We start from the raw sequence: 26453 nt of genomic DNA, 5'->3' as shown, positions 1-26453 counted from the left end.
ATACGAAAAGAGACTCTATCTTGCCGACACAAACATCGAAACTTGTGCCGATCTGTCTTGGGCCCAAGACTTTATCGCTCCCTCTCCCGATCCCCCGAAACCCGCAAAAACAGGGCATTAATCCCGATCACGCCCTCCACTATCCCGTCACTGCCACTACCACTGCCACTACCACTCCCCTGACGTCCAATTCAATTCACTATGCCACTCGCCAACTTTGGGACACTGGTTCTCCACCATCTCGTCTTTGTCGCGCATTTGGTTTATTTTCATATTGCTTTTTCGCATATGGAACCTAGTGCCCTCGTGGCTCTCTATTGCGTCTCAAAGCTACTCGCCCGTCGCGCTGACGACATTGACGGCCCTCCTCCAGAATGGCCCCCGCCAGTAATCCAATGGTAGTCGGGGCCGAGCTGCAGCCTCCGTCTCCGTCTCCGGTCCCGCCATCCGGGTCGACGTCGGCCCTGGCTACGGGCTATGAGTCTCCGTCTGAAGAGAACCCACCCTTCTTCTCCGTCGTGGCCTCGGCTCCAGCTGCTCCAGGGACCGCCCATTCAAGACATCATGTCGTGCCGCGGCCGCCCTTATCTCAACGGCCATCATATATCACTGCTATACCCCCTGAGCATACCAACGGCCATGCCCGTCCAGGTCGATTACTCAACAATGAGTCCGCTCTCACTTCAAATAGCCTGAACCATGTCATCGCAACAGCTGAGAAGGGCCCTGGAAACCAAAAGGTTGGCATTCGAGACCGCATCGCCTGCTATCAATGGACATATTTCACTATGGTATGTCATCGTCTTGACTTACCGATGTCGCTGACCTCGCTAACCCTGTAATAGACCATGTCGACTGGAGGCATTGCAAATATTATTTACTCATGTAAATACACTAACTCTCATGTTGCGTCCCAGAAGAAAATAGTTAACTCTTGCTAGTGAAGTGGGAAGCATCTTGGCTGCGTGGCATTGGCCTCTTCTTCTTCTTTCTCAACATCGTCCTTTTTGCAATGAATTGTATTCTTATCTGTACAAGATTCCATCTGAGGCCTGGGAGTTTCGTAAACTCCTTCACAGACCAAGTTGAATCGCTCTTCATATCAGCTTCAGTAGGGCTCCCTCCTCTTATGGCATGCTGTTAAAAACTAACAACAACCAGTTGGTCTCGTAAGCAACAGACAACTATTATCGGAGTTCAAAAATATTCTGACAAACTCAGCATTGCTGTAATATTAATCAACACCTGCCAATACGGTATTCCGTACACCGGCATATGGCTAGTCCACACTATGGAGTGTGTCTTCTGGGTTTACGCTGCCCTGAGCGTCTCCCTCAGCGCATTTCTATATCTCATATTATGGTCTACTCTGTACGCTCAAGTTTATATGCTCTGCTGACCTGGCCGGCTGACTGTCATGACCAGAATCTTCCCCGTCCATACCATGACACCAACCTGGGTCTTCCCAGCGTACCCTCTGTTACTCAATGCCCCCTTTGCAGCAAACCTCATCGCGGCTGCAGATTCAGCAGGTCACAAACTATCAACCAACACTGTTGCAATGGCACTCGGGGCCACTGCTATTCAAGGAACCGGTTGTCTGATCGCTTTCATGATTTCGTCGGCCTTCATATACCGCCTCATGACGCAGAAGCTCCCTAGGGACATGCAGAGGCCCGGCATCGTGCGTACACACTCTCTCCTTTCTTTAACGTTGCTGACCCTTGCTAGTTCATGTCTATCGGTCCCTATGGCTTTACCGCTGCTGGCATAGGTACGTTTCGAATGCCTTGCAACATATGTATCATGTCTGACAACATCAGCTCAACTCGGCAGCCAAGCAGACTTGGTAATACCTCCAAACTTTCTTGACAACCCTCAGTTTGCCGCTATCATCAAAGTCATCAGCATTCTCGTCAGCCTCTGGCTCTGGGGACTTGCCATGTGGTTCTTCATTGTTTGCGTCGGCGCATTGTGGAAATACTCTCTTTCCGGCCATCATTTGCCGTTCCAGATGACGTGGTGGTCTTTCGTTTTCCCTAATACGGCTCTTGTATGTAACACTTTTCACCACACCACTTTCACTGTATGCTCAATTGGTGTCTTACAGGTTACCGCTACCAGTGTCATGGGTAAAATATTTGATAGCAATGGCCTGCATATATTTGCCTCTGTCATGACCGCTGCAATCATCATCATCTGGGCTCTTATCTTCATCAGAATGTGCTGGAGTCTGAAATCGAGAAAACTTCTGTGGCCCAAGGATGGAAAATAGAGCATATCAGGCTGATTGCAGCATGTCACCGTTTCTTGGCCATTCCCTTCCGTCTTATCACAACAGTCGTATTGATTAAGATGTTAGTAGGTCTAGCATATCTAAGGTAACCGTTCAGCATAAACCGGCGTGATTTCTTTAGCATAAGGGCAGTCATCTCAAACTATTTATTCAACTTTCGGACCTCGCTACTGCATCCGTTTTAAGTACAATCCTCGATGCAAACATCCAGTGGCATGACCAAGTCAACGCAAAGAAGATGCCGTTTATTTCCCTGACAGGAACTCCAAAATCTTCGACAATACCGTTCATGAAACAAATCCTTGTCATTGCGCGCCTCTCATGAAAACAACAACAACAACAACAATAGAATGAACAAAGCAAATATATCTTGGTTCGCTCATGGGAATCTGCAAACGCCGCCAAACTCCATTAGTGATACCTCCGTACTAGCACATACAACCTCTCCTGCGGTCTCCAAGATGAATGACAATAAGTGAGAAGCATGGCGACCTTATAGCTTCGCCTTGACACCTTCTCCAGCTGTAGCCTCGAGATTGACAGTTACCTCGCCTGTCTTCTCCCCGTGGCCGAAGAAGATGACTTGAACAGTCAAATCATCACTGAGAATCTTTAGTAATATGCTGCTTGACGCCAATGCCATAACTTACCGGTATCGTCGTGAGAAAGGCGAGGGCAGCGTGAGCAAAGCACAGACCTGCTCGTCGTTGTTGCCACCAAGGGCGTTTCGGACAAGGTGTGTAGCAACATTCTTATCCTTCACTGTGAACCGATCCTTAGCATCCGGGTCAATACCCCATTGCTGAACACGGATGGGGGTCTTGTTGCCATCGGGTCCGGCGGTCTTGCTCTCCTCAACGGGTAATGGTGTTTTTGATGAGCCAAAGATCTTGTTCCATGCAGCATCAAACTGTGAGTTGGTTCCAGACTGTCCCTGGGTCTCAATCCACTTGCCTACAAGGCCAACAACCTCTTCATTGGTGAGCATCTCCCAGAGGCCATCGGTTGCCAGGACAAGGAAATCGCCATTCTCAGGGTGGACCTTGGTAGTTGTAACGATAGGCTCGGCGGTGACATAGGGAGGAGTCTTTAAAAGAGGTGAAGGGCTGCGACCAAAGAAGTTCTCGCGCAACTTCCAGGCAACATCTCTGCTCCACTTGTAGACGGCGTCTCCAAAGGCACGACTGGGCTCTAATCCACCAAGAACACGGCCATTTCGGATGACGTGGTCCTCCCCAGGATGCTCCTTGCGCATGCGCTCAACCTCTTGAGGGTTGCTACCCGTCTGATCTTCTGACAGAGCAGTGGCTGTCCACTTTCCGTTCCCTGCTCTGCGACCAAGGACTGCGCGAGAGTCACCAGTGCATGCAACCCGTAGGAGGTTGCTGCGGCTGTCGTAGAATGATAGCAGGGCGCACGATCCTGATAGTGCGGGCTGTAGAATCTCGGCTGCGACGGTCTTGGAACCGCCCTTAAACACCTTCTCCACGCTCTTGTGGACGATCTCGTTATCCAGGTTGTTGAACCCAGTCTTGATGGCCAGATTTACTGCATCCTCAGAAGGAAGATCGCCGGAAGCCTTCTTATAAGTTTCGTTCAATTCGCGGGCGACGTAGTTAATCAGGCTTTCCCTCAAGGTTGCAGAAGTAGTCCATCCCCTGTGTCGTGTGAGTTAACACCCTCTTCTTAAACTGTGATACAAGCTCTATCACAAGACGAACACTTACGAATGGCCGTCGAAAACACCCCAAAACATCCAATCGCTGTTATCTGTCTCGACGGAAGATCTGCTTGGGACTTGGACAATCTTCTCGGCGTGATCGTCCTCGATTGGGTCGTTACTGGGCAGCTGTACCAGGTCGTAACGTATGACGCCCTTTCCTCGGCTGACGGAAAAAGACTGTTCGAGGCGACGAAGCTTCTGCGTTGCTTGGTCGGGTGTCAACATTTCGACGATGCGACGCCCGTCGTCACTAGTTGCCTTGGAGATGGGCCCCTCGCCAACAATGGTGCCTTGTCTAAGTTCGTCGGCGCCCACTACGAGAACAGTCCGAGTTGGTAATACATCCGCTGTCTGAGTCGATGCGAGGCTAGTCCTAGGGCCTACAACCGAGCTAGGGGTATCAGAGCTGTTCAGAGAGTACCAGGCGCCGTATCCGACAACGATACTGGATACCAGCGCGACTGGCAGGCGACGAAAGTACATAGAGGACCTCAAGGGAATGGCACCTGCAGGGTTGCGGCGAGCGTTTCGAGCGTGTGCACTAGCCTTGGATCTTGCCTGGGCGAGAGTGAAGGACGAGACGGCAAAGCCACGACGAGGAGTGCGGGAGAGGGTGCGGACGGTCGAAGGTGAGGTCGTCCTTAAGGCTCTCACTGCGGCTCGATTCATCTGGACGACGGCGGGGGAGCTTAGGGCCAGCCTGGCAGAAGATTGAAGAATTAGCCTATTGCTATGAAGAAAAGGCAGAAATTGTTGATCTCTTAATATCAAAAAGGCAACTAAAATAACCGATGACAAAGTAGACAAAGTCAAGGGGTAACAGAAGAACGGTGATACCAGTACCTAGTGATGGATGATGAAGGCGGATGGAAGCTAGTAGTGGGTCTGTGCGCTATCTTATCGCGACCATTCCCCTGGGGTGAAGCTTGGTCTTGGGTGACTGCGAAGATCGGAGCTTGATATTCTTGAATGAATATTTAGTATTTGCATGATCTGCCTTGTTTGCCTCGTCTTTGCACACACAGATACACAAAATCTGCCTAGCCTTCCACTGCGATTAATCCCGAGCCCTCCTCTCACACTCTCATAGTCACGTCTCACGTCTTTAGTCTAAAGAGTCAGCCCCACGTGAGCCAGTGCGATAGCAGCCGACCTGAGCTTAACTCACCTCAGTGTATAAACCGACGTCTACCGAGGCTCTCGCTCTTCACTGCTGTTTCAGAGGCTCTGCGCTGGGTGACCCTAAGTCCCGAATAAGTCAAGCCTTGACCAAGGTTAGTAGTTAGTAGTCCTGTGAGCTTTACCAACCCCGGATTGTCCTCTCACATGTTAGTGAGAACCCTTGCACACTATCACTATCACTATAGTACCACTCCCTTGATGACATTGAACCCTCATATCTCAGCATCCGTGTTCATAACTCATTGAGTGCCTGCAGATACCAATATTCACCCAATCGAGACCTCCTCCAATGGATCAACAACAGGAGGCTTCATCAGCCCAAGGGTCACTCACTGGAGCTGACCGCATCAGAGCCCTGAAAGATGAGACTGCTATCTTCACAGCATTTGACACATACCCGTGGACAAAGGATAAAAACTTTATGGTAATATTATATCACATAATATCGTATGTCTATAACCCGGTCACTGACATGAATCCCAGTCTGGTCTCTACGCTATTCTTGGCGAACCAGGCCAGCAAAACCCTCAAGCATCTCTCGCAGATATGGCTATCCACGCTCGAATATTCTACTATGCTCAGCGCATTGGTGTCAGCATTGAATTCAGTGCCTACAAGGCGTGGCTTGCCAGTAATCCTGACTATCAGCCCCCAGATGTCCTGCCTGAGGAATATCGCCAGCGAGACGTAGCCAATGCTTCTCCAGTGCCGGTCCTAGACTGGCAGAAAGCTGCACCAAAGACAGATCTATACGTTAATCGAAAAACTGCTGCTGCTCAGTCTGGCTCACAAGATCAACCAAGTTACCCAATGGGATTTGCCGAAATGATCAAACTTATCCAAGAAGGCAAGCCTGTGCCTGGTATCCGCCAGATCCCAAACACTGTTGTCAGAGATCCTGTAGGTCCAAATCTGAGCGGCGGCAACGCGCCTACGCTAACCTTGATACAGGCTGTGAAGCCAGTTGGAGCGAGAGCTGTTCCCAGAAAGCCGTGGGAAAAGGATACCACAGTTGACATGCCTGCCCTCCCAGATCTACCAAAAGCACTCGACACAGAATTCCCCCCAGTACAAGACGATGGGCCTGTTTCTTCGGCAGCTGGGGCTTCTTAGTTTCCAGAACGCCATTTATCAATATCATATAGCATCAATGGCGTTGGGAGTAGCGATCGCTGGCAAAAATACACTTGATTCTGACGCTGGGCGGAATAAAATCACCGAGGTACTATAGATGTGGCGACGTACTATCACAGTATATGGGAGAAGCATAAGTTATAAGATAATAAAAGCATCAATCGTTTATTAAAAGGTGTTTAATAACTACCGTGACGACCCGAGTGCTATAGGGAGACGCCGAAACCCAGCATCCGCACAGAAAAACAACATACAAATTCGTGAACTCTCCCTGACCTCTAAAGGCATCCTTTGGGATCACCATCACTCATACTCGCTAATTGACTGAAGAAGCGTGGCTCTAGTATCCCATCAGGCGTGTTACCGCTCACCCTTCGAGTAGCAGCCTATGAGCGGTGGGATAAGAGGGCCAGTCCTGCGAGGGCTGCTGTGGTGATTAGCATCTGCCATCTCCTCCATATTGCAAAATCGATAACCATAATGTGTCCAATGCACCCGAGCAGGCTGTAGCTAGCTGGGCGTAGGATGACGTGTGATCTGTAAATTACTTGCGTTGGGAGATGTTTCTTAAGAAAGGTCGACATATTCTGGTTTGTTACGTGATCTTGACGGGTGGAATGATTGGTGATTCAGATAGGGTTCCTTGACAAGGATGAAAAGAAGAATGAAAAGAAAACAAGGGAAGAATCGGGGAGGCTCTGCATTTCCAGCAGGCAGAGTCCTCGTCGATGCCAAAGATCGATGGGCAAGGGAGAAAGACTTCAGCGGTAACCATTGTTGTAGCGCGGCCCAGTTCCCATGCGTCCACCCATCCCAGGGCCAGCACCAGGACCAGGACGAGTTGCGACCGCGTGGTTGGTACAGAGCATACCAACTCGGGAGCCAAACTTGGAACCTCGCAGTGAAACCATGTGCTTTCTGATGTGGGCAGCAACGATTTCGCGATGCTGGGGAGAGGCATTGTTAAGAATCCACTGAATGAGATAGTTGCCGTATTGGTCACTTGCAATGTCAATCAGTGGGATGCGAGTACGGTCACGACGACCTTCACAGACTCGGTCCAGATAACGACCAAGGAATTCTGTACCTCCAATTTTGAGACACTTCTCGACGACCTTCGAAGCGAACTGATCGGTACTGTACTCAGCGGCGTAACGAATAACATGGTCAATAGCTCGACTGCGATCCGGGGGAGCACCGTGTTCACAAATATGCTGGATACACCAGTTGCCAAATTGCCCATGGGCGACGATATCAATGTTGGCAAGGACTTCTTCGATACAAGGGCGCTGTTGGTCCGAGTTAGCTTATAATTTTGACGATCAATGGGTTGACTTACCTTATCCTCTTCGAGGCAGTTTTCAAAAATGTTCTGCACGACAAGACTACCAGTCTCTCCCAGGGCAACCTCATGCCACATGCCCCTCAGAGCGTCATTGACAAATTTCATGATCTGTGGGGGTGACTCTGTCCAACGCAGCTCAAAAAGCTTCTGCCAGACGTGGCAGGCATAACGGTGAATGACCGTCTCAGGGATTCGACGAAGAAGTTCGTGAACCATGATAGCCTTGAAGTTTTCAGGAACAGAGTCAAATGCCTTTTGAACGACGTGACAGCCGAAGGGATCCATAGAAAGATTCAGCGTGTTGCCCCGAATGGCTTCCGCGATGTTGATGACTTGGTCAGGTGTCCCATGCTCAAAGCATCGCTGCACCAAAAAGTTGCCAAAGCGATTGATCATCAATGGATAGGCCTGGGCGACGATTGCGTCGACAATTTCGAACTTCTGGTCAGCGGTTCCGACCTTGAGCTTCTGCTGCAAGAAGATGGAAGCTTGTTGGTCGTTGTTGCAGACTATCTTGTCAACAATATACTTCCAGTTGCAGTTCACGTTACGATCTAAAAGACGGCGATAATTCAGCGGCTCTGTCGGAGCGAGGTAGGTCTGGTCATCGGGCGCCAACACCTGTCTCGGGTTTAGCGTTCTGTGTGAGTACAACGCAGGCAAACCAACCTCATTCTTCCATCCAGAACCAGTGGTAAACTCGGAAGCGTGAGGTGAGAGAGGTGTCCCAGCAGGGTTGGGATACGGTGGATACACACCCATAGGACCCAATCCTTGGGGAGCATTCGACGGTGTGCCAGGTGCAGGACTCCCCATATAGTCGGACTGATTCATGGGACTATTAAATCCTCCTCCGTAGCCAGGTCCGAATGGTTGAGGTGGGTTGAAACGGCCCTCGAAGCGGTTTCCTCGACGCCCGTAGTTCGATCGCATCATCTCCGTATCTTGGGTCAGGCGTTCACTTCGGTATCCTTCTATCACGGGAAAGGGCGTTCCGGTAGGTTCAGAACAAGGTTGGCTGAAGACACGCCCTCCGAGCCATTTTCCTGGGGTTGGTTCAATGACTGGTGCCTGGACTGTGTTGGCAAAGATTGGCTGGTTGCCCCATATCTCTCGGGTACGATTGAATGTCGAAGCGGACATGGCGTCACTGGTGTCAGAGTGACTGTCGTCGGGAGGGCCCCAGGTATTCTCGCGAGGGGGATAGACTGGACCACGAGTTCCGAAAGGGGGCACTTCGGCTGTGGTTTTCACAACGCGTGTCTCGGCTAGTTCCTGATCAAGCTTCGAGATTTCGTTCTGTGCCTGGGCGAGCTGTAACTTCAAACGCATTACCTCTTCGCTCTCGCTACGAGCTTCATCCAAGGTGGCACTTGCAGGGCGTGTGGTAGGAGCTGTGCTTGGGAAAGCATCAGTAGCAGGAGTGACGGGGAGAGAGTTGCTCGAAGATGCATGATCAAATGCTCTGGCATACTGGTTGGTTTCGTCCCTGAGCTTGTTGGCATCGTTTTGCTGATTCAGGGCAGATTGCTGCTCAGAGAGCTTTGCAAGGAGTTTATCCACAGGGTACACCTGATCGGTGGTCGAGCTATCATGGCTGAGTTTCATCTTCTAACACGGTCAGCAACTTGCAAACTAGACATCTCGGACAGACGTTTTGTTTCACCTTTGGAAGGCCTTGGTTCGCCAACTTCGAAGTGGATAGAGCGGCGATGTTCTTCTTTGCAGGAATGCTCTTGCCGGCTTCCTTCTGCGTCCGTAGTTAGTAGGTGGTTACCGAACGTCGGCAAGAAGAGATGCCATCAAGGATGAACCTTATCAAAGAATGTTGATGCGGGAAAAGTCTACTTACCGAGCCCGGGGCAAGTGGCAAGGGATTTGAGTTTTCGGCGTGCACATTGGCAGCGAAGATGGGGACAGTCCGTTCAGGAGAGACCCCAGTAGACCCAGCTGAAGACATGATGTTGCGACAATTGGTCCGAGCCTCGGCGAAGTGGTTTTGGTGATGTAGCAGTCAGATAAGAATTGTAGACGACAGAGTGAGCTGTAGGGAACACACGATGAGATAGTGAACGAGTGTAGATGTCTCAAGTTTGTGGTCCAAGAAGGAGTTGATTGTGAAAGGAAGAGAGTGTAGAGGGGAGAGAGTGAAGAAGAGGAAGAAAAGGAAGAGAGGATGGTGGTGAAGGAAGGGGAGGTTATTCACTGACGCAGATTTTTCCACAGGGCCAAGTAGGAGGGAAGTGCGGATGAAAGAAGCGTAGAAGCGGCAGGTGCCAGCAGCCGACAGTTACAGCCTACCTAAACCACCACTGCTCCTTCCACTTTTATTGCAAGTGTCAGTCGCAGCGGGCACCCGACTGGCAGTGGAAGCAAATGGGGGTATATTATGGAAGACTATACTACTTTACGGTGACATGGCTCCCTGAATTCTCGAATTTGTTCGAGCATACAGGGAAGTCAGTGTTCCGAATCGTGTACCTGTGATTCAGTATCAAGAGACAGATCGATATATGCAGGACAGGCTCGGCAACACATGGCGCACATGCCGACCTAAGCTCTTAGCCTTGGACTCATATCGAAGGTGCTCGGTATTCTAGCCGGAAGTCCTTGCTTCAGTTTGGAGTTAATGTCAATAGGAGCTGAGTGAGGTAAGAGCGAAAGGAATAAACCAGATGTCAGTCCTTGACTGCACGCGACACAAGGTCAGAGAAAAGTCTTATGATCAAGCAGCTGTGGTATCAAAGAGCTCACCAGCAACCTTTGACACAGTTTTTATTCAGCGGAGTTGGTGTGTGTCTGCAAATGCATTTGCTACTTCAGTGCAAATCATGTGTTCTTTAGCCGATGCGTCACTGTTAGGGTATTCAGGAGTCATGCGAAGAGCCTTCGAGTTGTTGGAGTATATCTATCGTAGAACAGCCCAATAGACTGAACATATAGAGGCATAGCACAAAGAGCAGAAATTTCGAAATATGATTGATGTAATGGGTACTGATACAAATGATTATACATACTGTGATGGAAGGCCACTTGAGGATCTATTGGCTCCTACGGCCACTTCCATCCCTCGGCCAGGCTTTATGAGTCGTACAATTAGCGTCTGGATTGGCACATCGGTCGACACTCATGATCCATGGTAAGATGTCTCTTTGCCGCCCGGGCCAACATTGGAAATATCGTCGTCATTATTGTTTGATTTATCGCTTCTTGTGAGTGGGAGCTGCAGGGTGTTAGTACCTAGTTTTTCCCGGTATGCAATCTACATACCTGGAGGTCCCTTCTTCTTCTTGGGTGCACTCTTTCCGCGAAGCTTGAGCCTAGAGATCACGCCGTCAGCACTTGCACATATCCTTGAGGTTCCCAATATCTAGCTTACTCTTCAATATACTCGAAGCGATCCTCCTCACCCTCGTCCCAGGTAGCCAGTGTCGGTCCGAACTCTCGCTTGAGATCCTTGATCGTCGCTGTCTTCCGAGGATAGTAAGCCGCCATGGCCGGTCCTCTTAATCGCTGTCGTAGGACCTTGTTGCCCATGCGTACACCTTCGGGGTTGTATGAGGTGGCGAAGACCTGGCATTGCGCCTACGGAATATCATTAGATGGACCCAGATCATGTCATGGAGAAACTCACCTTTACCAAGTCCAGTATACGCGCTCGTGGGACACTCATCGTGGCGTCTTTGGTATCAATCGTTGCTCTTGTTAGCTTTTTTGAAGCTTGACTTGACGTCCGATGTGAAGTTGAGTAAAACACTTGATTGGTCAGAGCGAAGATTTAGTGGGTCAACCAAAGGAGTGCCTTGAGACCAACCAAAACTCCGATGCATCCACTCCATTGAAGACATGGGGCGCCTGTGACTAGATTTACAAGTTGGGATTCGATCAGATATCAAGTTCTTGTGGAATTTTCTATGGAGTCTCTTATTTCGATTAAAATCCTATTGGTAATACCCATGCAGTGTTTATGAAAATTAAATGTTGTCAATGGCACGAGTGTCAGAAGACTTAACGGCCTTGAGTCAGGGAGCAGAAAATACATTGAGGGGGTAACTTATATAACTGCCTTGGGAAAATAGTATTCGGAAAAGGTCCAAGTGAAACTCATCTCCAATAATGTAGTAGCCCAAAGTTGTCTAGGAATTTTCATCACTTATTATGGTTCAGATATCAAGTTTTCGCCAGCTGAGAACTTTCATAGCTGAATTGTGGGTCTTGTCCCTAAGATTTGATGAAACATCGAAAAGCACAGGACTTGGGTTTTTTATTCGCGTCTCATCATAACAAGAATCAATATGTCTAAAAGGCCGAACCAAGATGATCACAGCGTAGAGAATGAGCCACGCAAGCGCGTGCAACTCGATCCAGAAAAAGTTCCTCTGACTGGCACTATTGCTTCTGTCGCGCCTGGGGTGTCGCGCTGGACTGTGGCAGATATCCCTCCATGCCTACCACCTCTGCCACCGATAAGCCCAGAACTTGAGGAGCAAGTTTTCAGGCATCCTGGGCTAGGATGGCCTAACTATGAGAGGTTGGAGTGGTATGGTGATGCAGCCCTCGAAATGATATCCACAGAGCTTGTCTTTGAAACTTTTGACGACCTACCCACTGGACGAAGTAGTCAACTTCGTGAACAACTGGTCCGCAACCTCACGCTCTCAGATTATTATCGACAATACGGCATGCAGTATAAAACAAAGATTCCCACGGATATGGGCTCAATGGTGGATTTGATTAGTCGAAGCGGGAGAGACAAGGAGACGATCAAGATCCAAGGCGACGTTTTCGAAGCGTACGTTGGAGCAGTCGTCAAATCAGATCCCCACGGCGCCGCGAATGCCGTCGCTTGGCTCAAAGCACTCTGGGCTGGGACAATCAAGGACCAAATCAGGCAAGCAGAGCAGCATCGCAAAAACGCATTGAAAGGCCAGCGATTTCTAGCTCGATCCTCCGCCACTACAGCACCCACGGAGCAGACAGTCACTACACAAGCTAAACCAACCGTGGGGCCCAAGGCGCCATCGTCGAACAAAGAACGCCTTGCTCGATCAATCGTCGTCAGGGGCATCAAACTTCGTTACGAAGACATGCCTTGTAACAAGAAGGATAAGAACCTCAATCTCCCCTTGTTTACTATTGGCGTCTATCTAGATGGGTGGGGAGAGGCCGGGAAGCTGCTAGGTTTTGGGACGGCTCTCGGGAAGAAAGAAGCTGGCGAGAAGGCAGCGAAGTCTGTCTTGGAGAATAAGAAGCAATTGAAGGTCTATGAAGCTAAGAAAGAGGCTTGGATAAAGGAAGCACGGGAAAAGTAGTCAGCTGCTCAGGCATAATGCTAGATAAGAGAATTCTAGAAACATAAAACCGGGGTCACGATGAGATAATAAATACAATACATAGTTCCTCAAATCATAAAATAATTGCCAGTAAATAATAAATAAATCTATAAGTAAAGAAACAGATATATGATAAAAGACGAGAACATTTAAGCTAGAAAATGTCTATCCTCTGATCAGTTGGGACTCAAGCCTAACGAGGAGTTGTTTTATGCTGTTGTGATCATAAAATCAGGCCGAGCTCCAGGCCTTTCCCATGTGAAATGACCCCAGGCCCAGACACATGAGGGTATTGAGGGGAAGCTAGGTACCTAGTTTACCTTACCCCTGGGGAACCCTTTTCTAGTGGAACCGGCCCTGAAAGCACATCCCCCGTGTCCGTGTTGGCGTGCCGTGAAGTGCGCCGAGGTCAAACATTTGCCGATAAACAGGCCTCCGCATGCTCTAGGAACAGATCTATCATCATCATCCAATTGCTTCTGATCGCATTAACTCATCTTAGGTTCAATGACCCTCTTATTTTCTGTCCTAATGGAGTCATAATACACGGTGACTAGACTTCTTTTATTGCCTTCTACGTGTAAACTAATTATTCAATCCTTTATTTCTTTCGGTATACCCGTCACTTCACAATCAATTGCGAGCTTCTTATTCTCCTTTCTATTCGGGACCTTTCTCTCTGTGGGGTTCCGTTATCTCGGCCAACAAGCCGCGGTCCGGACGGCTCCTGGTCCGATAAAGGACCCCAGGTCCAAGGTTGAGCTTAAGCTCGACGCAATCGCCACCACCTCTGTCGGCCGCAATTCGCGAGCCGCGAGCCATCTTTCGTCATAAAGCATAACCGCCAATATGACGGACTCAGTAGGTATGCTGCATTTTCCAATTTGCGCCTCATATGGATGTTGTACCACGGTGGCTGACGTGATGATACAGATCGCGTGTTTGTACACGCTCTCAATACCGTCAAAAAGATACCCAAGACTGGCGCATCGAGGCCACCTCCAACCGATCGACTCCGGCTATATGGACTTTATAAGCAGGCTATGGAGGGTGATGTCGACGGTGTAATGGAACGTCCAACAGCCGCCTCCGGAATGGCTTCCGACGACCTACAGCGCGAGAAGGACAAATGGGATGCATGGAATCTGCAAAAAGGACTAAGCCGAACAGAATCCAAGAGAAGGTACATCGAGGCGCTGATAGATACGATGCATCGATATGCGACCACGCCGTAAGCGCTCCCCTGAAGCCCAGCGCAGGTCACGGTACGATCGGGTTACACTAACACAGTCTCCCAGGGATGCCGAAGAACTTGTGTCAGAACTCGAATTTGTCTGGAATCAGATCAAGAATAACAGCCCAAGCTCATCATTATCGTCGCCGCGAGCGAATCGATCGGCCGGTGCATCCCAACCATACGAAGACGCTGCCCAAGCAAGCGATGCCGAAGGCCCTATGAAGGAGATCAGACCGATGAGCGAGTACGACGAAGCGGAACTCCGGTCCCAGAAGCAACTTGAACTCGAGGACGATGATATCGATGGAACGCAAAATCACGATCGAGTTAGTGGCCGGTGGCAGCGAAAGGTCGAGCGTGCCCTGACAACCATGTCTGCTGAGGTAGCTGCGTTACGAGAACAAATTACAACAGGTCGAGAGTGGCGAGCAAAGAAGGAACGCAGCTTACCAGCTTGGGTGAAATGGTTTGCCTGGGTGGTTGTGAAGCATTTGTTCGCCGACTTTGTCATTCTGACTGTCGTGTTATTATGGCTGAGAAAGCGCAAGGACCGTCGCCTAGAAGATCTGGTGAGGGCAGCTGTCAGGCTTGTTAGGGAATATGTCCGAAATGTGTTGCCTTCTCGAGGGTGATGGTACGGCAGGGTACGATCCGACGACAACACCCCTCGAGGTCACTCAGCCTGGTAACGATAATCAGGCGTAGATCAACAGGGTGCAACACCGTCTCTCACCGCATTAGGTGGTTGCCATGGCTCTGTCGAACTTTCAAGCTAACCTGGCATACATTGGGCCACGAAGGGCAGATAACTCAAGCTGGGGAATCAATAGGTGCCCCCAGTAGACTTTCTGTCGGGCAACTAAATGATTATTGCTTTCGGTGTATGATCACAAGTATTAGGCGTTTTATGGAGTATGGGGTTATCACTGTATTTGTAACAAGAGAAGCGTGGTCATTTTGCATTTTGGAGTATGTATCAGGTAGATATCGGCATAGGTACATGGCATAGGTACATGGCACTTGTTGTAACTATTTCCAAGCCATTTATCAAGATAAATTAAGACTTTGTTTCATGGCGACTGAATATTGTGTAAGCCCAGCTAGCCGCCTTCCCCCCCTCTCGAAAAAAAAAAAAGGAGGCTCAGATCGACAGACAGTTTTTATTACCTACCTATTTTCACCTTCACTTCTGTTAGGTGAGGTTGCCTGCCTGTCATATGCAGGTACAATCACATTACAGCAACCCTCTAATATTCGCCCTCCACCCACCCACTCACCTCCAACAACCTCAACCTCAGTGCAACACCAACTGCACAAACAGCCACAAAGTTTGCCATGTCTCATCCCCCATTCCACCAAAACACTTAAAATAAAAGCCATGGCGCAAGCTCCTCGACCTACCGCAACCGTTAACCCTCTGATGGGGATTTCAGACCCTGAAGGTCATCCCATCATCCCAAGGCTGATGTCATGCGCGCCGGCCATTTTCTGCCCTATCGGCGAGAACGACAAGCTCAAGGATTCTCTCAGCTCTTCCTCGTTCACCAAGCTCGATTGCCTGCAGAAAGAGCTCGATGCTCTGAATACTCACGCAGTCGAAGATCGAGAGAATTTCCTCGCCCTCGTTGTTCGCGAACGTGAACGCATCTTCCAGGAAGGGCGCCGCTTTCAAGCCCTTGAAGAGCTGCAAGGCGGCCAGGTCAACCCAGACGTGCCACTCGGCCTTACATCCCAGGAACTCGGCATCATGGTCGCAAACATGGAGGCTCCAGCAAAGCCAGGTATCCCAAACACGGAGAAGATCCCGAGACCAAATCTCGACGCTTCTAATGCTCGATCATTGCGAGAACGCCAAGCTTACGAGCAGATGCGCAACGTGCTTCATTTTTCGGAGATGGCAGCGCATCGTGAGACTGAGATCAACCATCGCCGAGAGCTCCTCGAGGCAGATATCAAAAAGGAGCAGCTAAGGCAAGACCAGGAGCGTCGAGTCAACTAGAATTCGGCTCGTTCACCTGGACGGCAGCATGCCATACCTCAAAGCATCAAGTATGTCAACGGGGCGTCGCAAGTCAACCACGACAAGGAGATGTACATGTTCCTCGCGAACCCGAATCGCAAGCGAAAGTTGCCATGATGAATCATTTGACGAGGTGCACGTCGTAGTGAAGGAATTAGGTATTCAACTCATCTACCTTCAGCCTCCGTCCGACGTCCTATATGTACAGATGCTACGAACTTCCCTGACGCATAAAAACAAAGCAAATATTTCTATTCTTTTGCAGCCACCGCCTCATACACCGTACTCGACCTGGCCCATGGGCTTATCCTCCTCCATGCCAGGGGCCATAAAGTTTGTCCTAGGGTCACCCGTGGCCTTAGCGGCTGAGCAGCGAGCCATTGTAGGAGAGCTAGGCATCATGTTAATAGGGAAATTTACTAAATTCTGAATCGATTTCACATACCTTCGTGAGATAACATCGGTGAAGTAGAAGTTGTCAATAACCTTCTTGAGAGGTGTTCCGGTGACCTGGGCACCCTTATTCTGGTCGACGAGCTGGACCTTGCTCAGAGCAGGGAGAGCGACGGGCTCGATAACGTCATAAGCAGCCAGAGCAGGGCTGATTTCGACCATACGGTCTCGGACCATGGCAACATCGTCATATGGGAGAGAAGCGCCAAGGAACTCACTGGCAGCTCGGAGAATCTTCCAGTCAGTTCGAGATGCACCGGGGAGGGAGGTAGCAGCTCGTGTCATCTGGACACGGCCTTCAGTGTTTATGTAGGTACCAGCCTTCTCAGTATAGGCAGCACCGGGAAGGACAATGTCAGCAATCTGAGCACCCTTGTCACCGTGGTGACCCTGGTAGACAACAAAAGCGTCCTTAGGGATATCTGCCTCGTTCACCTCATCAGCACCAAGGAGCCACACGAACTTGGGCTTGGTCTGGGCAACCTCAGCAGAGGGAGTAGTGAAGCCAACTTCAAAAGCACCAGCACGAGAAGCCTCACGCTGGAGGACGTTGTAGCCCTGCCACTCCTCAGTTCGGAAGTTAGAAGCATGCTTATCAACGAAAGCACCAATGGTCTCGTAGTATGCCTTGGCATCCGCGTGGTCAGTAACACCAGAGCCAACAATAATCATAGGTCGTTTGGCATTCTTAAGGGTCTCTCCGAAGGAGCCAGAGAGCGCGGACTTGAGAGCAGCGTGGTCGGTACCAAAGTGCTCGAACTCGAATGTGGAGTCCCATGTCTCGCCAACAACACCGATCTCAAGGTCGGATCGGAGCCACTGCTTTCGGATACGAGCATTGAGAACGGCAGCCTCATGCCGAGGGTTGCTGCCAACAATTAGGATTGCATCAGCCTCCTCAATACCCCAGATCTGAGAATTGAAAAGGAAGTTGGATCGGACATCAACACCATGGGCGATGGGTTGGCTCCCGGTAGGGGTATCGAGAGCCAGGTTCTCAGAGCCAAGCTTGTTGGCCATATCCTTGGCGACGACCAGAGACTCGACCTCAGTAAGAGCACCAGCAATGACCTTGAATTCGTTGCCCTGAGGGTTCTTAATCTGATAAGCACGACCAATCTCAGTGAGAGCCTCCTCCCAATCAGCAGGCTCGAAGCGACCCTCACGGCGGACCAGAGGCATGGTCAGTCGCTGAGTCTTGAGGCCGTCACAGGCAAATCGGGTCTTGTCGTTGATCCACTCCTCGTTCACGTCGTCGTTAAGTCGGGGCAGAATTCGCATGACCTCTAAACCACGGGAGTCGACACGGATGTTGGAGCCAAGACCGTCGAGAACGTCAATAGACTCGGTGTGCTTCAACTCCCAAGGACGAGCTCGGAAAGCATAGGGCTTTGACGTAAGAGCACCAACGGGGCAGAGGTCGATAACGTTACCAGACATCTCGGAGTCCAGGTTCTTTTCGAGATAGGTGCCAATCTGAATATCGTTGCCACGGCCAGTGGAACCCATCTCCGGAGCTCCGGCAATATCGTTGGAGAAACGAATACATCGGGTGCAGTGAATACATCGGTTCATCGAAGTCTTGATCAGGGGGCCAATGTTCTTGTCCTCGACGGCTCGCTTGCCGCCAATCTCGTGGAATCGGCCTCGGTCGGCTCCGTAACGCATAGACTGATCTTGAAGATCACACTCACCACCCTGATCACAAACAGGACAATCGAGGGGATGGTTAGCCAGCAAAAACTCCATGACACCCTCTCGGGCCTTGTGGGTCAGAGGGGAGTTAGTCTTGACAACCATTCCGGGCTGTACGGGCCAAGCACAAGAGGCAACGGGCTTCGGGGCCCTCTCAACCTCCACCAGACACATTCGGCAGTTACCAGCAATCATAAGCTTCCTGAAGCATTGTCAGCGATGAATCGATCGTGGGAGGATTCGAGGGTATCGCACTCGTGGTAGCAGTATCTAGAATGAGTTAGCTAGGCTTTTCAAACTTGGCACGAACCATCTTGACATACCGAGGGACTGTTGATCCCGCCTTCTCGCAGGCTTGAATAAGAGCAGAACCAGCTACAATTCCGTCAATAGGCGCCCATAAATACAGCCAAACAACCCATCATACCTTCAATCGAAACCTTCTTTCCATCTAGCAACAAGGTTAGCCTCTATATCGTTGTCAATGGCTCTATGCACAAAGATGCTCACCAATTGTCAGCTCCACCTCGGCCGGGCGCTGGCTTGTCGTCGCGAAGGTTCGCGAGACATTGACCGCCCGCCGGCTCGTCCGCCAAGCCGAACGTGCTAGAGTATTTCGGAGCATCGTGTCGCCTTGACGGAGGGAAGATGAAAAGGGTTGCAGGGTCGCTGGCGGCGAATATATGCTCAGTCGTTGACGTCTTGAAAGGGAACCTGCTGTTCGGGTGATGGATTTAGTGGCGCTAGTCCGCGATTAATTTACGTTAATGCTCATTGGCCAGTGTCGATTTCTTCCTGCCTCAGGCCACAGCACTGGATCCCACCTCATATTTTGCATTTTGCTGCTGGAGCTTTTTGAATTTTTCTTCTCCTACCAAATTAATTGTACACGGGCACATTTTATTGTAGGTGAGCTTGCGCAACAGATCTGCTTCGGTAGAGCTGTTGCTTCAGTCGAGTCTTCCTCTATCTTGTGCTCAAGATCAATATTCACGCCGTTTATGGAAGCATGGAAGAGTAACCAATCTCCATGACCGCTGCCTCTTACCGCCGGTCGTTACATATCACCAACCAAATACTCAGAGTAGTCGTAATTTTTTCATGCATCAAAAAGTGTACGCGTCTCCATTTTGGGCCTATGTAGTCATCTATGAACTGCAGCTGCATTGCATAGCTCGCTCGGTCTTTGGGGGATCATCTGTCCATCGAAGCTCCTCATCTTTATCGCCATTGTACGTCTTTCCATTGAATGTCTCTCCATCCCAGCGATCTTCAAATGGGTTGAGAGACATGTGCATGACGCGGTTAAGCACATCTCGCTCGCCACCCTTCTCGACGCGCTGGATGAGCTCATCAAGGATCCAACCGCGAGGAACGAAGTTGGGGTTCACTCGCTTCATCGCCTCGATTCTGTCACCGTCTGTAGATTCTGAGACGTTCCCTGCCCCGTCCTTCCAATCTTCGATGATACGCTCGCGCCAGCTTTCAAGCCAGATCTCAATACGCGCTCTGGCATCCTCTTCGGAAATAGTTGTTGGGGGGCCTTCTTTGTGGAAGAAGACAGACGCCTTCTCGTTCCGTGCTTCTCTCGTGGCGATATCCTGCAACTTGAGCTTGCTGAGACGACGAAAGAAGTGGTGAAAGTCGAGTTCCAGGGCCTCCAAAGTGTCGAGTGCCTCACTGAAAAGGATATCAAAGTCAGAGTCCTTGTGCGTCTTGAGACCCAGACGAGCAGTCATGAGTCGTTTGTACTCTGCGAGGAACACTGCCTTGTACTCTTCTCCAGCCTGTGTAATAAGCTTCTCGGCCCTTGCCACTACTTCAGACTCTTGCTCTTTGGTAACGCCTTCGTTGACAAAAGCTGCATCGTCAACATTGGCGCCTGCGCCCATGAGTTCACCGATGGCCTCGCCAAAGCGAACGAGGTTCCACCAGATAATGGTGGGTTGGTTTCTGTAACTATAGCGAAGGGTGTAATCATCATGATTGGGTGTATAAGCAGGATCAAAATTGTCCATGAAAGCAAATGGACCAAAATCTATTGAAAGCCCGTAGATCGAGGTGTTGTCCGTGTTCTGTTATAGGTCAGCAGGGGTTCTATTTCGCAGTCATGAGCAACTTACCAAAACACCATTCATAAACCCATACGCTTGCCAGTGGGCCACCACTTTGGCATTGCGCCGTACAATTTCACGATACAACCTCGTAAATCTGTTCTCTTCGGAACCATTTTCTCCTTCGATAGTCTCAGAAGAAACCCCACGCTTGGGATCCAGTGATTTAACAGGCTCTTCAGGGTCTTCAAGTCGACCTGGCAGCTTATCCCAGCCACCAAATACGTCCTCGGCGATGTATGTGGCCAGTTGTCTAATAAGCTTACGGTCTCCTCTAGCTCGAAGGATATCAAAGTTACCAAGACGCAACCACGACTGAGCAAAACGCAGAACGATGGCCCCCGGCTCAATGGTCTCTCGACGAACCTTTGAATCTGGCAGAAGCGTAAGTGATAGCGCTCTAGTGGTGGGGATCTTTAGGGCATTGAGTGCTTCCGAGACAATGAACTCTCTGATACTGGATCGTAGGACCGCCTTTCCATCAGCGAACCGTGAGTAGGGTGTCATGCCAGCACCCTTGAGTTGGAGCTCATAGCGCTCACGAGACGCAGGGTTGGTGGTCTCAAAAAGAGAAATGGCCCTGCCGTCGCCTAGTTGGCCAGCCCATTGTCCGAATTGGAAGCCTCCATAGCACTGGGCCCAGGGATATCCTCCCTCAAGCTTCTCTTCATCCCAGCCATATAACTTGTTCCCAGCTACTAGCTGCCTAAAGTCATCGGTGGACTCTTCACCAGACTTGATTCCCAAATCGCGCAACGCAGCTGGGCTGATGGCCAGGAGCTCCGGATCCTTCTGCTCGGCTGGCCGGACCCACGTGTATACGGCATTGCGAACTTGCCGAGGTGTAATCTGATCTCGAGGAGTTTTGTGGGAGTCGGCAGGCGTTGGGAAGATGGAATCGGCAGGAAGAGATTCGGTCAAATGCCATGACTTGGGAAGATCCGCAAGTGTCGCGCCTTCGTAGCTAGACGCCGGCGATAATGCGCCATTGCCGTTAGAAATATGGGCAGCCATTTGTGCGAGTCTTGGTAGATGTGATGCTGGTGGTGAGCGCGGGACAGCTCTACAGAGGGCGTTGCGACAGAGCATCAACGGCGGGACGTTATGTTTAGGGAAGAGATGGATTCGTAAGGAGCGTGTAAGGATTTGGAATCATCTATGTAGACATTAACGAAGGCGTCATTTCAATGGTTCATAGCGATGTGACGGTGTTTGGCTGACAAAAGTGGCAATTACTGACGGTTATCATCGTCTATCTTGACATCACCTCTAGTTTCCGCTCCGGGGCCTCGGTGCCGCCCTAGGGGAGGAAAGAAAACTCAAGACCTTAACCCTAAGTGATAAAAAGATTTAGGTAACTTTACATAAATTTAGGATATCTTTTGCTGAGTTTATTTTTACACCTCATCTCAAGGTCCGGTGTTTTCTTGCCCCCAAGGCCGCCCCACGATCCAGATCTGGCAGGACTGACTGTTCGGTAGAGCAGGCCCCGGTTATTCGGACGCATGTAAGACGGAACCGGGCCGCCATTCAATTTCATTTACACGATGTAAGAGAGTATGTGGAATCAATATGACTCCGATAAATCAAAGTAGTTTTAAGAGCTGCATTGGCCAACCACTTGATTAGTCTCTTCACGTTGGCGAGCTACCCTGTATCTTCAGCTAGTCGCTGAACATGGTGCAATTAGAACGATATGAACATTGCTCTGGTGTTCATAAGGTATTAGAATCGAAATGAAAGCTGAAAGAGGTCTCAGTTGGTGGCTACCACTCGTAATCAGTCCCTATGGGCTTTGATTATATGAGCGAATAGACCTTGATTCATCATTGACACTGCTTCTCTGAGGAGTTCGGGTCATCCGTATAGAAACGCCCTATCTATCGAACTCCTAACCCCCAGATCGAACTTTTCAAATGGCGTGAAGGAGATGATGTGAGAGACCAAGTCCTCCTTTTCTATAGATAGTCTGTCAGCAAACTTAAAACAACCGAGACGTACTTCAGATATCGGAACCTTCCATCAAAGTTAAGCCCTAAAATTAGGAGCTCATTAAGAGAGATTTTGATCATTATATTGATTGCAACTCGCCCAGCTAAAATAAGTGACTATATCTATCTGACACGAAACGACAAACAGACCACCAAGCCTTCTCCTAGGACCTATCATTCTCATCAAACTTGTTCCTCCAGAACCCACGGAAATGCTTCTTGGCACCGAGTCGAGAGATCTCAGCAACCTCATCCTGGGTCAACTTGAATTTAGGTAGCTTAGCCAAGTATCCCTCAAGTCGCTCAACCTTGTTGCTTGTTGTAAGCGCAATGATGTCTTGGTCAATGACCCATCGAAGACCGACTTCACTTTCTGTCACGCCGTACTTCTCAGCCAACTTTGTGTAGAAAGGGTCGACAGGTCCGCCCCTCGCAGTAACAATAGGAGTAAGGGGCCCGTAAGCAGAAACGGCAATGTTGTGCTTCTTGTGAAAGTCAACAAGATCGCCGTGCTGGAGATACGGATGGTACTCAATTTGGTTGATAGCAGGCTTGATCTTGGCGGTCTTGAGAACAGCCTCAAGGTGCGACTGGAGGAAGTTGGAAACACCAATAGACTTTGCCTTGCCAGATTCCTTGATCTGCTCCAACTCGGCCCAACGCTGCTGCAGGTCCTCATCGGTTTCGGCAAACCAAGGGCCGTGAATCAGGTAGAGATCCACATACTCCAGACCTAGCTTCTGGAGAGAAACATTGAAAGAGTCAATAGCAGACCCCTTCTTCTCAGCGGGGATCTTGGTGGTGACATAGAGCTGCTCCCGAGGAACACCGCCAGCCTTGATGGCTTGCCCAAGCTCCTCTTCGTTGCCATATACTGTAGATTTGTCAGATGTGGCCACGGCGTGATACTTTGTTCTGCTCACCCTCAGCTCCGTCTAGATGGCGATATCCAGTCTTGATAGCCTTGGTGGTGATGTCGACTACATGCTGGTCGAGTCCACTCTGGGGATCTTTCTTATACTGAGCTGTTCCCAGACCGAAAGCTAGCTAATGATTGTGAGTGATGTTCCGTATCGAAGATGATTTGTTCTGTTCAATGTTCTCTCGGAAATAAAGAGGATAAACTTACAACCGGAATTTCATTGCCGTCATTGAGTTTGTAGGTGGGGACATCCTTCGTAGCGACACTGCCCATCTTGGTGGTATTTCTCAATTTTAGTGAGTGAGGAATGTGTTTCAGGTATGAATTAGTCAAATCTTCAGAAGCTCAGAGTCTAGAGCGAGAAGATTGGTATGAAGAAGGGTGATTGCCGCGGAGAGCATGTACATTGCCGCGTTGGTTTAAATAGGTGGTTCCCCTTCCTTGTACCGATACTTGATCTCCTCCCCCACCCCCGGGTTTGATATGGTGACTTGCGGCGGTACAATTCCGTGATTTATGACGATATGTATGAGGATGGGGTAAGGAGGAGGTGAGTTACTAAGTAGTATGTATTGCCGTATTATTAATATGGAGTGGGCTGTAGAATCTACGCAATTGTAACCACCATTATCGTGACCAAACGTCTAAGAGGGTGCTCTAGACTTGCTGGGCATACTCGGTAGTAGATGATAGAGCATTCGAACTTTGTTCTGAAACGCTCTTGAGAGACACATTTTATTTGTTAATAATGCTCCAATTTAAAAACACTCATAAGTTGTTAGATACTTATTGCTGGTATGTATTCTTTATCCTGCCCACCTTGGGACTACGTTTTGCTTTTGAGTTACACTAGGCTAGTTTATGTCACTGTAATGCTGCGTATGCTCAATACAGAAAAGACGGCGGCAATTCGTTACATCAATGGCGACTGAATGTGTACGAAAGGCGTGACCTCATTTGTTCGTGGCCGGTCTTGCAACTTGGTATGCTACCTTAGTAAGGTATGAGTGTGAACTATACGTATATAATAGTGGCTTGCCGATACCGGCCGCGCAACAACCAACAAATGAAATACATATATATAAACTTTGGAGAACACAATGCACAACGCTATACCAGCGAACTGTCATCAGTCATCATTCACAGCTCATCGTCAGATTCAGTGTCACTCCCTGCAGGAGCGGGCACAGGTGTAGCCTTTGCCGACTTCTTTGTCTCGAACGGGAGAGCTCGCGGTGGCGGCGGTCTTTCGCTCTCTCTGGAAGCAGTCTTTCCTCGTGAAACAGCATCTGGCGCTTTGTTCTGCTGAGGGGGTCCTGAGTCAAGCCCATCGTCATCTTCGTCGTCACTATCGCCGGATGCTGTCGCTTCTGTGGTGTTCCCGGGATCCGTATCCACGGCCTCCTGCTTAAGGTCGACGCTCATCGTGTCAACAGCGTCATCGTCGTCTGATTCTTCAAGTCTTCTTGACGCTGGAGCCTTCCTTTTCGACGCCCTTGACTTGCCAGCTTGACGAATAGGCTTCTTTGGTTTCGGTTGCTGAACAGAGGCTTCGACAGCCTGGGAACGCTGAGATTGACCCGCCATGCTAGGATTTGTTGATAATGTGTTTAATACTTGCTGCTGCTCACGAATTCTGAGCTTCTTCTCGTTGAGGAGATCCCTGAACTTCCTTAGCAACGCTGTTTCATCCTCTTCCTTCGCTTTGATTAACTCTTCCAGCTGTAACTGGAGCTGGGCCACAACAGCCTCCGACTCGGAGGATTTTGCCGACAGGATTGCCGCAGTTTGTTTACTTGAGGCAGAGGCCTCGACCGATGCACCACACCAATCGAATAACTCAATGGCCTCATCTGGATCATGATCGAGGGTGATTGAGCCCAGACGTTGCTAAGACGGTTAGTAAAAAAGACCATGTTTTAAAATGGCATCATGGTCTCACAGTGATACCCTGTATGTCCTTTCGAATGGTGATTGAGATAGACTTTTCGCTCTGGACCGTGGCTGTGGCTTGAATATCTGGAAGGGGTACCTGGTGAAACAAGTCTTCGAGAATCTGCTGCCATTCGCTCTCTGAAGCAGGGCAATTCTTCACACGGAGAGACACGACCTTATCATGTTTCACTATCAACAAAGTCAGACTCAGGGATCAAAAAGTTGACCACGTTCGCGCCAGTGCTAGAGATTGCAGACAAGGGTCTCCCAGAGTGCGATACTAGAGGGAGGGTTAACGGAATGACTTACAGGATGCGACGTAAGGTTCCTCTCCTTCAGTACCCACCAGCTTCAAATCAAGTTGCTTTGAACCCTTGGGTGTGACTTGTAAAAGGACAAAGGAAGACTTGTCGTCACTCCGGGGGAACTTGAGGACTCGAGCTTGAGAAGCCATTGGACAAGATAGGTCCCGGTAGAAAGGGTCCAGTGAGACTCGTGTGGCTGTCGAGACCTGGGGTTCAGATTGAGGCCGGTGGAATGATGCCAGATGACGGGGCGCCTCGGGAAGAATCTTTGATGGAGCGTTTTAACTCCCTTGTCAAAGAAGCGAGTGAGACACGGTATACGGGCCGAGGAGATCAGCGTTTGAAAGCTGGCTTGTTTGAGGAATGGGGGCTTTGAATCAAGTATCAAAGCACGTATCCGTTTGGAGCTATATATGCGGTCTTGGCGAGATTCGACCGTCAAGGGAATGTCTGATTAGAGAAGAATTGAGAATGGCAAAAGAGCGATAATATTGACGAGAGTATTATATAGAGAACCTTAACCTGGGTATCGGGTTTGCTCCGTCAGCTTCTTTGTTGTTGTGTAAGCTTGTTTGTTGGCGGTGCTTGGACTATTTCTCTTTGAGCGACCCGTGAAGCTCTGCTTATTTTTCTTAATGTATATAGAAAGGGCTTGGGCATTGCTCAAAAGATCGTCCCACAGGCGGGAAATGATAAGAGAAAGAGAGGAATCCTTTGGCGCTGTTAAAGTTTACGTTTCTCCATGTTATTTAATAAGTTGATTTGGTG

General features: G+C 49.7%; 12 protein-coding genes across 12 annotated transcripts; 5 read left to right on the top strand and 7 right to left on the bottom strand.

Moving 5' to 3' along the window:
- Positions 1 to 374: 374 nt before the first annotated feature.
- FPRO_06166 (putative C4-dicarboxylate transport protein mae1) lies at positions 375 to 2275 on the top strand (the record flags this gene model as incomplete). Its single annotated transcript, XM_031228951.1, has 9 exons — positions 375 to 791; positions 846 to 885; positions 942 to 1111; positions 1162 to 1169; positions 1222 to 1371; positions 1426 to 1684; positions 1732 to 1774; positions 1824 to 2053; positions 2111 to 2275. The coding sequence occupies 9 exons, from the start codon at positions 375 to 377 to the stop codon at positions 2273 to 2275; spliced, it is 1482 nt and encodes a 493-aa protein (XP_031079236.1).
- Positions 2276 to 2789: 514 nt separating this feature from the next.
- FPRO_06167 (uncharacterized protein) lies at positions 2790 to 4688 on the bottom strand (the record flags this gene model as incomplete). Its single annotated transcript, XM_031228949.1, has 3 exons — positions 2790 to 2898; positions 2947 to 3954; positions 4024 to 4688. The coding sequence occupies 3 exons, from the start codon at positions 4686 to 4688 to the stop codon at positions 2790 to 2792; spliced, it is 1782 nt and encodes a 593-aa protein (XP_031079235.1).
- Positions 4689 to 5490: 802 nt separating this feature from the next.
- FPRO_06168 (uncharacterized protein) lies at positions 5491 to 6314 on the top strand (the record flags this gene model as incomplete). Its single annotated transcript, XM_031228948.1, has 3 exons — positions 5491 to 5625; positions 5685 to 6101; positions 6153 to 6314. 3 exons carry the CDS (start codon positions 5491 to 5493, stop codon positions 6312 to 6314), a joined length of 714 nt encoding a protein of 237 aa, XP_031079234.1.
- Positions 6315 to 7096: 782 nt separating this feature from the next.
- Positions 7097 to 9640, bottom strand: FPRO_06169 (uncharacterized protein; the record flags this gene model as incomplete). Its single annotated transcript, XM_031228947.1, has 4 exons — positions 7097 to 7624; positions 7675 to 9252; positions 9335 to 9430; positions 9533 to 9640. 4 exons carry the CDS (start codon positions 9638 to 9640, stop codon positions 7097 to 7099), a joined length of 2310 nt encoding a protein of 769 aa, XP_031079233.1.
- A 1240-nt stretch (positions 9641 to 10880) lies between these two features.
- FPRO_06170 (uncharacterized protein) lies at positions 10881 to 11353 on the bottom strand (the record flags this gene model as incomplete). Its single annotated transcript, XM_031228946.1, has 4 exons — positions 10881 to 10903; positions 10951 to 11000; positions 11060 to 11265; positions 11315 to 11353. 4 exons carry the CDS (start codon positions 11351 to 11353, stop codon positions 10881 to 10883), a joined length of 318 nt encoding a protein of 105 aa, XP_031079232.1.
- Positions 11354 to 11975: 622 nt separating this feature from the next.
- On the top strand, positions 11976 to 12992 carry FPRO_06171 (uncharacterized protein; the record flags this gene model as incomplete). The annotated part of the gene is made up of 1 exon (XM_031228945.1): positions 11976 to 12992. One exon carries the CDS (start codon positions 11976 to 11978, stop codon positions 12990 to 12992), a length of 1017 nt encoding a protein of 338 aa, XP_031079231.1.
- Positions 12993 to 13862: 870 nt separating this feature from the next.
- FPRO_06172 (uncharacterized protein) lies at positions 13863 to 14882 on the top strand (the record flags this gene model as incomplete). The annotated part of the gene is made up of 3 exons (XM_031228944.1): positions 13863 to 13878; positions 13947 to 14244; positions 14312 to 14882. The coding sequence occupies 3 exons, from the start codon at positions 13863 to 13865 to the stop codon at positions 14880 to 14882; spliced, it is 885 nt and encodes a 294-aa protein (XP_031079230.1).
- A 746-nt stretch (positions 14883 to 15628) lies between these two features.
- On the top strand, positions 15629 to 16249 carry FPRO_06173 (uncharacterized protein; the record flags this gene model as incomplete). The annotated part of the gene is made up of 1 exon (XM_031228943.1): positions 15629 to 16249. The coding sequence occupies one exon, from the start codon at positions 15629 to 15631 to the stop codon at positions 16247 to 16249; it is 621 nt and encodes a 206-aa protein (XP_031079229.1).
- Positions 16250 to 16543: 294 nt separating this feature from the next.
- FPRO_06174 (putative NADH dehydrogenase (ubiquinone) 78K chain precursor) lies at positions 16544 to 19043 on the bottom strand (the record flags this gene model as incomplete). The annotated part of the gene is made up of 6 exons (XM_031228942.1): positions 16544 to 16661; positions 16716 to 18620; positions 18674 to 18688; positions 18742 to 18793; positions 18846 to 18869; positions 18929 to 19043. The coding sequence occupies 6 exons, from the start codon at positions 19041 to 19043 to the stop codon at positions 16544 to 16546; spliced, it is 2229 nt and encodes a 742-aa protein (XP_031079228.1).
- Positions 19044 to 19566: 523 nt separating this feature from the next.
- On the bottom strand, positions 19567 to 21546 carry FPRO_06175 (putative FMP40 Found in Mitochondrial Proteome; the record flags this gene model as incomplete). The annotated part of the gene is made up of 2 exons (XM_031228941.1): positions 19567 to 20493; positions 20542 to 21546. 2 exons carry the CDS (start codon positions 21544 to 21546, stop codon positions 19567 to 19569), a joined length of 1932 nt encoding a protein of 643 aa, XP_031079227.1.
- A 1141-nt stretch (positions 21547 to 22687) lies between these two features.
- FPRO_06176 (uncharacterized protein) lies at positions 22688 to 23718 on the bottom strand (the record flags this gene model as incomplete). The annotated part of the gene is made up of 3 exons (XM_031228940.1): positions 22688 to 23397; positions 23447 to 23570; positions 23653 to 23718. The coding sequence occupies 3 exons, from the start codon at positions 23716 to 23718 to the stop codon at positions 22688 to 22690; spliced, it is 900 nt and encodes a 299-aa protein (XP_031079226.1).
- An 867-nt stretch (positions 23719 to 24585) lies between these two features.
- FPRO_06177 (uncharacterized protein) lies at positions 24586 to 25834 on the bottom strand (the record flags this gene model as incomplete). The annotated part of the gene is made up of 3 exons (XM_031228938.1): positions 24586 to 25335; positions 25388 to 25569; positions 25690 to 25834. 3 exons carry the CDS (start codon positions 25832 to 25834, stop codon positions 24586 to 24588), a joined length of 1077 nt encoding a protein of 358 aa, XP_031079225.1.
- Between the last annotated feature and the right edge of the window lie 619 nt (positions 25835 to 26453).

Source organism: Fusarium proliferatum (assembly GCF_900067095.1).
Source record: "Fusarium proliferatum ET1 genome assembly, contig: FPRO_scaffold003, whole genome shotgun sequence".
NCBI lineage: Eukaryota > Fungi > Ascomycota > Sordariomycetes > Hypocreales > Nectriaceae > Fusarium > Fusarium proliferatum.
This window is presented reverse-complemented; position numbering and strand designations above follow the sequence as displayed.